Consider the following 12,355-nt stretch of genomic DNA (forward strand, 5'->3'; position numbering starts at 1 on the left):
AGGAAGGGAAGTTAGGTTGATGAAGGTAGTTGGGAGATGAAGATGTTCAGGACGAGACTGATGCATAGGAGTCATACGCAGAGGGAGGGAAAGGAAGTGATGAAAAACAAAATGAGATAAAATCAAAGACCAAGAGAGAAAGAGAGAGTGAGAGAAGCGAAGTTACAAGTAGCGATAAAGAGAAAAAAATACAAGTAGACGAGGGCACGTTTATCTCGTACAGAGGCTTCCGATGGAATCCTTCACATGTAGACGTCCTTTTGTGGTAAAATACCAAGGCGTGTATCTATTGCGCCTATTTATCGAGGGAAGTGGCATCTCTGGAACCCTTAAATACGAGGAAGTGGCTGTTCATGCCACTCCCCTTTACAAGAAGTATACTGGGCGTCACTGCGATGTTTTTGTACGGGAAAGCAACGAATGCACTTAGAGAAAGAAGTTTCTCAGCACTGTTCGTGCATAGTGCAACAGAGAACGGTACTGTGCGGGTGCGATGTTTTCAGATTGCGCAGATTGCCCTCCGTAATGAAAAACGATGGGCTCCGCCGCCAGTGCATAACTGCAGTCAACAGGAAAAACTACGATCCTAGAAGGGTATGAGTGAATAAACTTACTGCGTTTATTCGAGCCTGCTATTTCATTTTGCGGCAGTAGTTGGTGTGCAGTGCCTTTAGTATGCGCCATCAAATCATTGCCGTATTCCTTCGCAGATGTGCCTGTAATTGGAGATCACAACCCAGGCGTGCAGGTACACACTACGCATGTCGACTACAAATAGAAAAGGGCACATCTGATGCAATTTTTATTCAATGAAAACCCCTTTCAACAGCGACAACATGGTCATAATTATGCGGCAGATTCTTTGTAGCCAAATGAAAGTCTGTGCATTGACATTTAATGGTAATGAGTGATATAAACATTATATTACCTATTTAAAAATTTTGGAGACATTAGGCTACCCTAACCTATTTCGATAATTTATTTATTTGTCTATTTGTTAAAATAGGAGATTTTGTCATAGAAATCTTTCAAATCATTGATGAAACGCAAAGTTACGTATGTCTAGAATTTCTTTAGTGAAGATCAGCTGTACATTCGGTATATTGTTCTTTGGCACCATTCATGTTAAATCAGTATCTTCGGCACGGGATTGACGACGCGGTCCACTTCACACTTTGGCAGTAAAAAGCACTGGAAGCCACCCAATATTGAAAACGTGTCACAGAACCAATATGACAATGGTTATTGTAGTGAGTTGTATAGATGAAGTCCAAGTGAAGTCTGTAATCGTGGCGATAGTATATATCTCACTAGATTGCAAACAAGATTTTGATTCCTGCGATGGATGAATAGATGGCGGAACTAGACCGGCGATGGCTCAGTCTCACTAATTAAACAATCGCCAATGCCGTTGGAAGAACTAAATCTGGTGTTCTAAGGCTGACTAGCCTGCCGCTAGAAATATGGGCCAAAATAATGAGAAACAGTGAGAGCACATAGCTTGCTTAAATTACCCCCGAACAGTGTGCGAGTGGCAGACGTGCTCACGAAATTTATTCCACACTTCACCAGAAATTATCTTTATTTGCAACAAAAGAAACAATATTACAATCATACATCAATATTGAAGTAACAATAATACAAGTACGCTAAAATACACAATATCCCGTTACGTGACTGGCAGTGGGATCATGTTAGATTGTCCCAAGGCTATCTTCGCGATGGCTGCCAAGCTGCTCAATCCCGGACATCCTCGGCAACCGTTGGCTTCGTGTGAGACTCCATTAACAAGCCCGGGCTTCAAATGCCCACCAGAAAGGCGATACGCTGAGGCCGCGCTGCTCCAAAGCGAATGTGCCGTCTTCCAAACCCAGGAGAGAAATGCTCATGCTGGTTCGAGTCTTCGAATGTTTGGAGCCACTTTGCTGCAGTGAGAGCACAAAAATTATCAACAAAGTTGTCAAAATGCATGTTCATAAGCTGCTATACAATAGTTCTTATAATGAAATCTTTCTTATTTGACTCTCAGTAAACTGTGTTTCTCGAATACAATACCAACAATGTCATCTTCGATTTCTGCAAAAAGTGCTTTCATTTGTCGCAGTGTAATTATTCTGCTTTCAGCGTGAAACGTTCCTAAGATGTCATGACTCTCAGAGTTCCGTAATCTTTGTTCGGAGAGTGCACTTGACTCTACGAAGGCAATAAGTTAGGCAGAAAGTTACTGTAGACGAGCTCAAATAAATTTATGCGTGCCAAAATACTTATAATATTCTTGTTTAAGACTAGACCTTGTGTGCGAGCGTAAAAATCTAACTATTGAATTGATGGCAGGATTTTTTTATGCATATTTGTAGTACCCATTGGTATTGCGTGCTAACTACGATTCTCTATTATTAAGCCATGTGGGCAGCGTCATCGTATGCCGTATGTACCACATCGGCAATTTGGCAATCACGCATATTTATAGGGCGTTAGTTTTTCAGAGAACAGGGATTTCTTATTATTAAAAAATCAGTGACCCTGAGGCACCCTTCCTTTACGCACGAGAACTGTATGTCAAGGTGGAAAGGCTTTGACGGCGCTAAAAGAAATTGAAGTGTCAAATTAAACAAGCTCTTCACTTAATCTTTCATTTATTCAATAAGACAACGCCATAGCGAGCCACAATTTGTCCTATTCCAATTCGACAAACATCGTGCAAGTTGCACGTTATTTGCGATATTCGTTATAAAAGTCTGATTCTTGGCTCTAACTTCGCTTTGCGGATCATAGTACTTCTTGATGAACATCTTTTCTTGTCGCTACGAGATTCGCCAATATGGATGAAACTATAACTCAGGAACACTTTACGCAGGAATCTTTTTCTACTGATTCTGCAAAATAAACCACGGACAAATTAACATGCCATTATGTACCTGTCTGTCTGCAGCCATCCTGTGCTGCTCCCCAGCACCATGTAGCTGAGGGCTTCTTGCGGAGCGTTGTAGTCGCTTGTGCTGTAAGGCTTGCTTGCTGTTCTTGCCATAGAGGAAGCCGCACTGGATTAGCTGGTCGACCTTATCATCTCGCTTGGCTTCAGTGTCCCGGTTGTCGGGGAAGATGTCTTCGAGGGCACACTGATAGAATGGGCAGGCAACGACGTCTTTAGCCGCTTCTGGAATACCATTTGTTGAGACCAAGGAGGGCTCCTTGAGAGAAGGCGACTCCTCTGAGAAGGGGGAGTCATGAACGTCGACTAGACGGCGAGACTCGATGCAAGTCGAAGTATCTGGGCTCATGATTGGTAAGAGGTGGATGCCATTCGCTTACGCAGCCGAGGCAGGCATTCGATGGCGGGTGTCGAGCGAGCCACTCGCGCTAGCTGGTGAAGATGACGATTCGTCTTGTCTGCGCGCGGTGGCTTGCTTGCTTGCTTGCTTATACCTCTGCTTTGGCTTGTACCCACTACAGGATATTGGCCATTAAATCGGCGGTAATATAATGAGGAAGAGAAAAATTTAAATTTTATATGAAGAAAAATTAAATAATCAGTCATTTAGGGGCGTGACCTCAGAGTCATTTTTCTTCTTCCAGTACTCCATTTTGTAAAGGAAATGCGCTTTGAAATATTCACTTGTCAAATTCTAGCACTTTAAGTCTAGAGATACACTGTAATGGAAGATGTATTCATTTGTCACTGAACGAGAATATTAAACAATTTATTGAACCAGTTTGAATACTGTGTGACGGCTGCCCACTGAATCCCACAGGTACAGCAGTTTTGAAGAAATCGTTGGGTCATTCAACGTTGAGGGTAATAAACAAAAAAATGTTTTAATGAAAAATCATAGCATATCCACAGAGTGAATGATGATGATTGGGGTGAAGCGTCGAAGGGTTTATTCGGTAAACTGTGAATCCTCCATTCGACTGTCAGTCTGTGTGGGTGTCTGTCTCTGTGTCTGTCTGTCTATCTGTCCATCCGTCCGTACGCACCTGCTTAGGAAGTCATAAATTTGGGCGGTCATGTAACAAAACACAAGCATGTACAGAACCACGTCTTTAGGAGCTCCGCCCCGCAGCAACAAACGGAGTAATAAAAAGGAGAGAGAGTACTAGACCTCCCAGGGAAACTTTCTCCAGAGAGTCCGCAACTTCTATTAGTACAATTACTGTGTCCCGGCACCCAAAATAATCGCAGGTTTCGCAAATGATTAGAAACAAGTGATCTCAATTATCTTATAATGCCGTAATCTGTTGAAGGAGTTAGTGCCGAGCACAACGACAATGAATCTGTAACTATAGCCCAAGAAATAATGGTTAAAAAAATTTTACGTAGGGCTATTATAACAGCTAAGAACTCGGCCAAAATTTTTTTGGGTGTAATTAGGATGCCTAGCTAAAAACGACCGGTGCATTTGTGTAGGAAAAATTCCCACCCAAGCCTTTTTTTCACACGGCAAAGCATCAGTTGCTATAACAACCGTAGCATCAATTTGAATCAGGTGATCTTGAAAAATGCCGTTCAGAAGATTACTAGGTAGTAATTTCGCATGGTTAGGAAATATATCATCATATGATATGGCTAATTCACTGAACCTGCCACTCGTAGGCACTGTATCATTAGGTCTTATCTGCAATGGGTCCATCAGCTTCTGTGTAACGATTACCTGAGGGGTATGAAAGCGAGGCCATGTTTTAATAAAAAACAGAGCTGGATTACTGATAAATATATAATCTTTTCGTCTTATCGACGAGTCATAGACTCTTAAGAATGTTTGAATCATTAATAGTTTTTATCTAACATGTAAAGAAGGAATTTGTGATTCCTTATATAGAACAGAGTTTCGTACAAATTTGGGTAACACCAGACACCATCGAACTGCTTGGCGCTCAATTAGAATAAACAAACGCAGGTTCCATGCTGCTACGCCAGAGAAAAATGCCCACCCGAACTACAGTGTACGGCGTATGTAAATCCGGTAAATCATTATTAAGGCGTCTGTCCGCATGCCCCATCGACTGTTACTAATCCTTCTAAGTAGGCCTAACGCACGTGACGCTTCGGTCGCTTTATGTTAAATATGAATCGTGCAGCGGAGCTTTCCATCATAGATGATTCCGAAGTACTTGAGTGTTTGCACTTGGGGAATATCTGCTTGGTGAAATGACAGTGATATACTTATATTGTCTTGCGGGGAGAACGCTAGAACTGCACATTTCTGTACAATAAGAGTTAAACAGATGCTGTCTAGCCAAGCCTCCAAATTAGATAAGTATTTTTCTAAGAGGGTATAAAGTCGCTGTATGTCATTCGCAGATGCAAAGAGTAATATGTCATCCGCGCAGACATACGTGTTCACTTTTTGATGACGAGGAATGGAGCTCAGCAAGATACTAAATAGAAGCGGGGAGAAAAGCGCTTCTTGGGGAACACCTCGCGTCTCTCTGAAATTGCTCATCTTCCATAATTGTTCTTCGTCTTCTTCATTTTGTTGTTTCCTGTATCTCGAAGTTATCGGAATAAACGTAATTTTTATTATTAATTTCATTTTGAATAATTTACCATCTTCCCTTCAACCTACTTCACGATACTGGCAGAGGAGCCATCAATAAATTCTAACACATATTGATGTATATAATGATAAAAGTTTCAATACTTCTAAATATTGAGACGTGTCAGGGAGGGAAAGAGGACAGGCAACTTTCGAAACGTGTGTCGTCCACGCCCTATCGATCGAGACGTTGTCATCACTCTATTTCCTGACTCTTCGCAACAGGTAAGTAGTTCTAATTATGCCCCACTGTTTTCAAACGCTATTTTCTGAAAAGCCCTATACTTTAAAACACTGCAAGAGCTGCTGAATTGACCGACGATTGTCTTGAAAATGTTCAAGGTTTTGCACGCTCTTCCGCAAAGAATTTATCTCTCAAAAAATTTACGCTAGTTCTGACTTTTCTGAGGGTGTGCTTCTACCAACAAGACCGATTCTCAATGAGTTTCGAATACATAAAGACGTTCGTGAATGGCTTGATTCTAAAAAGAAATATTTACGCTCAGGTACGATTTCCCTCCTTTTAACCCGCACAAATACCGCAGATTGGTGAATGTTTATACGAAGGTGTTGAAGGTTAGTATTGCTGGATAAAATAACAAGTAACTGTAGAAGCGTAAGCCTGCAGTTGGCTGATCGAAGAAAGAAAGTTTAATTTTGAAAACAATGTTGATAGCGAGTGCTAAGGCGTTGCAGGAAGAACTTTCTTATTGCTACAACTTGTACAGCTGAAGCAATAGTCTGCAATTCAAAGCTCCTATCGGACAGCTGACCTTAGTTTCCTCTTAAGAAAATTCGTCGCCACGTGCACTGAATCGGCAGGCGCTTTGTAAGGTACCCTAGCACCTGAAAGGCCACAAATAGTCCGCCTTTGCAAAAAAAGAAAATAAAAAACAAAAACTTCTGGCACGAGTTTAAATAAAGTGGCACCTAGGAGGCAAAAGAGTTTTGTGCAAAGCGCAGGGAATCATTGAAATCAAAAGTAATGATAAACGTGACACCTCACGTTAACGAAATAAGTTAACGTAAGTACGTTACCCCTTGCAAATCCAGATTATCACATCTACTCTACGAAGTTGCCGAAAAAATCATTGCATTTCCACGGAGTGAATGATGATGAGTTGGGTGAAGCGGCCGTCCGTCCGTCCGTCCATGCGTCCGGGTGGACGGAAGAACAGGGGCATGGACGCGCGGACGATCGGAAAGGTGGAAGAATGAACGGGCTTATGGACACATGGACAGACGCACGCACGGATGGATGAAGGCACGAACGGACAGACAGATGGACGGACACAAGGACGTATAGAAGCAGAGGGACGCACGGATGGAAGCATGAATGAACATACAGACAGACGGACGCACAAGCGGATGGACAGATGCATGGACTTAAACATGGATGGACGGACAGATTGACAACAGATGGACAGATTGAGGCAAGGACGCACACACGAACGGTGGCACAGACGGGCGGATTGTGGAGCAGACGGACGGACAGACAGATGGACGTATGGTTTGAAAGAAGCAATGACGCACGACAGAGGGATGGAAGCATGGCTGGACAGAAGCACGGACGCATGGACGAACTGACGGAAGCACGAAGTGACGGACGGATGGAAGCTCGGACGAATGGCCACACGGAAGTACGGACGGACGCCTCGCCCCACTAACATTTCACTCACTTCGACAGCATATCCCCGTGGATATGGTGTCGAAAGCGCTAATGCCATCTACTTAAAATATTCCTAAGGACATATAAACCCAATGCCACATATTGAGGATGTCATAAAATTAATGCGGCTGCCATGGTGTAAGAATGGTGGCTACATACATACACACGAAGGACGGCATGGCCCACGGTCCAAGAAGACTTGCCACTAAAGGTAACGCGTTACCGGTGATGCCGTTACTTGTAACGGGTTCGCGTTACCATGGCCTGTCTAAGGGATGGAACAGCAACTTTGGGTGATGAGGATGGTTTGGAGAAGATGATGTGGAGAAGGAAAGAGACTCATGCATACCAGTCATATACAGAAGAAGGGAAAGGAAGTGATTAAAAGAAAACGAGTGAAACTCCATGACCATGAGAGAAAAAGATTGAGAGAAAGGAAGCTACAAGTAGGGATAAATAGAAACAAATACGTATAGACGAGAGACCGCCCATCTCGTGCATGTGCTTTCGGCGGCATCCTTTACATGTAGACGTCATTTTGTAGCAATATACCATAGCGTTAATCTCTTGCGACTAGTTATCGAAGGAAGCAGACTCTGGAACCCGAAAAGGCGAAAAAGCGCCTGTTCACGTTGATCGCGATTTTAAGAAGCTGACTGGGTGTGAGTGCGCTGTTTTTGGATGCGAAAGTAATGAATGCACGTATAGATCAAGAAATCGCTAAGCACTGCAGTTTGTGCATAGCACAACACAGAGCGGTACTGTGCAGATTTGGTGTTTTCAGATTGCGCAGATTGCCTTCCGTAATGAAAAACGATGGGCTCTGCCACCAGTGCATAACTGCCGTCAACAGGAAAAAGTAAGAGGCTAGAAGTGTACAAGTGAGTAAACTTACTGCGTGTATTCAAGCCTGCTATTTAGTTTTGCGGCAGTAGTTGTTGTGCAGTGCTTTAGTATGCGGCATCAAATCATTGCCGTATTCTTTCGCAGATGTGCCTATAATTGGAGATATCACAACTCACGTGTGGAGGTACACACTACGCATGTCGACTAGAAATATAAAGGGGCAAATCTGGTGCAATTTTTATTTATTGGAAACCCCTTTCAACAGCGACAACATGGTCATAATTATGCGGCAGATACTTTGCAGCCAAATGAAAGTCTGTGCATTGACATTTAATGGTAATGAGTGATATACACATTATATTACCTATTTAAAAATTTTGCAGACATTAGGCTACCCTATCCTATTTTATTAATTTATTTATTTGTCTATTTGTTAAAATAGGAGATTTTGTCAGAAATGTTTCAAATCATTGATGAAACACAAGGTTACGTATGTCTAGAATTTCTTTTGTGAAGATCAGCTGTACATTCGGTATATTGTTCTTTGGCACCATTCAAGTTAAATCAGTATTTTCGGCATGTGATTGACGACACGGTCCACTTCACACTTTGGAAGTAAAAAGCACTGGAAGCAACCCAATAGTGAAAACGTGTCACAGAACCAATATGACAACGGTTATTGTAGTGAGTTGTATAAATGAAGTCCAAGTGAAGTCTTTAATTGAGGCGATAGTATATATCTAACTAGATTGCAAACAAGATTTTGATTCCTGCGATGGATAAATAGATCGCGGAACTAGCCCGGCGATGGCTCAGTCTAACTAATTTAACAATCGCCAATGCCGTTGGGAGAACTAAATCTGGTGTTCTAAGGCTGACTAGCCTGCCGCTAGAAATATGGGCCAAAATAATAAGAAACAGTGAGAGCACATAGGTTGCTTAAATTACCCCCGCACAGTGTGCGAGTGGCAGACGTGCTCAGGAAATTGATTCCACACTTCACCAGAAATCATCTTTATTTGCAACAAAAGAAACAATATTACAATCATACATAAAAATTGAAGTAACAATAATACAAGTACGCTAAAATACACAATAGCCCATTACGTGACTTGCAGTGGGATCATGTTAGATTGTCCCAAGGCTATCTTCGCGATGGCCTCCAAGCTGCTCAATCTCGGACAACCTCGGCAACCAACAGCTTCGTGTGAGAGCCCAATAACAAGCCCGGGCTTCAAATGCCCACCCGAAAGGCGATACGCTGAGGCCGCGCTGCTCCAAAGCGAATGTGCCGTATTCCACACCCAGGGGAGAGATGCTCATGCTGGTTTGAGTCTTCGAATGTTTGGAGCCACTTTGCTGCATTGAGAGCACAAAAATTATCAACAAAGTTTTCAAAACGCCTGTTCGTAAGCTGCTATACTTTAGTTCTTATAATGAAATCTTTCTTATTTGACTCTCAGTAAACTGTGTTTCTGGAATACAATACCAACAATGTCATCTTCGATTTCTGCAAAAAGTGCTTTCATTTGTCGCAGTGTAATTATTCTGCTTTCAGCGAGAAATGTTCCTAAGATGTCATGACTTTCAGAGTTCAGTAATCTTTGTTCTGAGAGTGCACTTGACTCTACGAAGGCAATAAGTTAGGCGGAAAATTATTGTAGACGAGCTAAAATAAATTTATGCGTGCAAAATACCTATAATATTCTTGTTTAGGACTAGACCTTGAGTGCGAGCGTAAAAATCTAACTAATGAATTGATGGCAGGATTCTTTTTTTTTTCGATGCATATTTGTAGTACTCATTGGTATTGCGTGCTAACTACGATTCTCTATTATTAAGCCATGTGGGCAGCGTCATCGTATGCCGTATGTACCACATCGGCAATTTGGCAATCACGCATATTTATAGGGCGTTAGTTTTTCAGAGAACAGGGATTTCTTATTATTAAAATATCGGTAACCCTGAGGCACCCTTCCTTTACGCACAAGAACTGTATGTCAAGGTGGAAAGGCTTTGACGGCGCTAAAAGAAATTGAAGCGTCAAAATAAACAAGCTCTTCACCTAATGTTTCATTTATTCAATCCAAAGGCACTTATATGACAACGCCATAGTGAGCCACAATTTGTCCTATTCCAATTCGATAAACATCGTGCAAGTTGCACGTTATTTGCGATATTCGTTATTAAAGTCTGATTTTTGGCTCTAACTTCGCATTGCAGATCATGGTACTTTTTGATGAACATCTTTTCTTGTCGCTACGAAATTCGCCAATATCGATGAAACTATAACTAAGGAAGACTTTACGCAGGAAGCTTTTTCTACTGATTGCTGCAAAATAAACCACGGACAAAATAAGATGCCATTATGTACCTGTCTGTCTGCAGCCATCCTGTGCTGCTCCCCAGCACCATGTAGCTGAGGGCTTCTTGCGGAGCGTTGTAGTCGCTTGTGCTGTAAGGCTTGCTTGCTGCCCTTGCCATAGAGGAAGCCGCACTGGAGTAGCTGGTCGACCTTATCATCTCGCTTGGCTTCAGTGACCCGGTTGTCGGGGTAGACGTCTTCGAGTGCACACTGATAGAATGGGCAGCCAACGACTTCTTTAGCCGCTTCTGGAATATCATTTGTTGATACCAAGGAAGGCTCCTTGAGAGAAGGCGACTCCTCTGAGAAGGGGGAGTCATGAACGTCGACTAGACGGCGAGACTCGGTGCAAGTCGAAGTATCTGGGCTCATGATTGGTAAGAGGTGGATGCCATTCGCTTACGCAGCCGAGGCAGGCATTCGATGGCGGGTGTCGAACGAGCCACTCGCGCTAGCTGGTGAAGATGACGATTCGTCTTGTCTGCGCGCGGTGGCTTGCTTGCTTGCTTGCTTATACCTCCGCTTTGGCTTGTACCCACTACCGGATATTGGTCATTAAATCGGCGGTAATATATTGGGGAAGAGAAAAATTAAAATTTATATGAAGAAAAATAAATAATCAGTCATTTAGGGGCGTGACCTCACAGTCATTTTTCTTCTTCCAGTACTCCATTTTGTAAAGGAAATGCGCTTTGAAATATTCACTTGTCGAGTTCTAGCACTTTCAGTCTAGAGATACACTAGAATGGAAGATGTATTCATTTGTCAATGAACGAGAATATAAAACACTTTGAATACTGTGTGACGGCTGCCCACTGAATCCAACAGGTACAGCAGTTTTGAAGAAATCGTTGGGTCATAGCATCGTTGAGGGTAATAAACAAAAAAATGTTTTATTAAAGAATCATAGCATATCCACAGAGTGAATGATGATGATTGGGGTGAAGCGTCGAAGGGTTTATTCGGTAAACTGTGAATCCTCCATTCGACTGTCAGTCTGTGTGGGTGACTGTCTCTGTGTCTGTCTGTCTATCTGTCCATCCGACCATACGCACCTGCTTAGGAAGTCATAAATTTGGGCGGTCATGTAACAAAACACAAGCATGTACAGACCCACGTCTTTAGGAGCTCCACCCCTAAAACTTGGCAGTTACGGGTGAAATCGCTCATCTTCCACAATTTCTCTTCGTTTTCTTCAATTTGTTGTTTCGTGTACTTCGATGTATTCCGAATAAACACAATTTTTATGATATATTTAATTTTCAATATTTAATCATCTTGCCTGCAACCTACCCCACAATAGAGGCAGTGGAGCCACGTCTAATTTTTAAACGCATATTGAAACGTGTATTAGGCATCTTATAAAACTTTCAATTCTTCTGAATAGCGAGACGTGTCACGGGGTGAAAGAGGACAGGTAACTTTCGAAACGTGTGTCGTCCACGGCGTATCTATCGAGTCGTTGTCATATGGTGTATTTGCTGTAACGTCCCAACACTCAAGTATTTTTAATTATTCCCCACTGTTTCCAAACGCTTTTTTCTGAAAAGCTGTATACTTTGAAACACTGCAAGAGCTGCTGATTTGACCAACGATTGTCTTGAAAGTGTTCAAGGTGTTGCAAGCTCTTCCGCAAAGAAATCATCTCTCAACAAATTTACGCTAGTTCTGAATTTTCTGAGGGTGCGCTTCTACCAACAAGATGGATTCTTAATGAATTTCGAATTCTTAAAGACGTTAGTTAAAGGCTTGATTCTAAAGAGACACATTTACGCTCAGGAACGATTTCCCTCCTTTTAACCCGCACAACAACCGCAGATTCGCGAATGCTTACACGAAGGTGTTGAAGGTATAGGACCAGACCAAATCCCAAATACATTTTTAAAGCGCTATTCTACACAGATAACTGATTTCTTGACAGAGGTATTTAATAAATCA

At 42.3% G+C, this 12,355-nt stretch overlaps 1 protein-coding gene across 1 annotated transcript; it reads right to left on the bottom strand.

Annotated features, from left to right (window-relative positions):
- Nucleotides 1-1,671: 1,671 nt before the first annotated feature.
- LOC119161728 (uncharacterized) lies at nucleotides 1,672-3,457 on the bottom strand. Its single transcript, XM_037414247.2, has 2 exons — nucleotides 2,919-3,457; nucleotides 1,672-1,925 (listed from the first exon to the last, which is right to left on the bottom strand). Exons 1-2 carry the CDS (start codon nucleotides 3,279-3,281, stop codon nucleotides 1,785-1,787), a joined length of 504 nt encoding a protein of 167 aa, XP_037270144.2. The 5' UTR covers nucleotides 3,282-3,457; the 3' UTR covers nucleotides 1,672-1,784.
- Nucleotides 3,458-12,355: the final 8,898 nt, after the last annotated feature.

The sequence above is a fragment of the Rhipicephalus microplus genome, chromosome X (genome assembly GCF_043290135.1).
Source record: "Rhipicephalus microplus isolate Deutch F79 chromosome X, USDA_Rmic, whole genome shotgun sequence".
NCBI lineage: Eukaryota > Metazoa > Arthropoda > Arachnida > Ixodida > Ixodidae > Rhipicephalus > Rhipicephalus microplus.

What these genes read in the sequence shown, in the direction of transcription:
- LOC119161728 (XM_037414247.2), bottom strand. Translation starts at nt 3,281, where the DNA reads ATGAGCCCAGATACTTCGACTTGCATCGAGTCTCGCCGTCTAGTCGAC. An exon ending in GGATGGCTGCAGACAGACAG is followed by an intron (nt 1,926 to 2,918) that starts GTACATAATGGC and finishes CTCTCACTGCAG; the next exon opens with CAAAGTGGCTCCAAACATTC.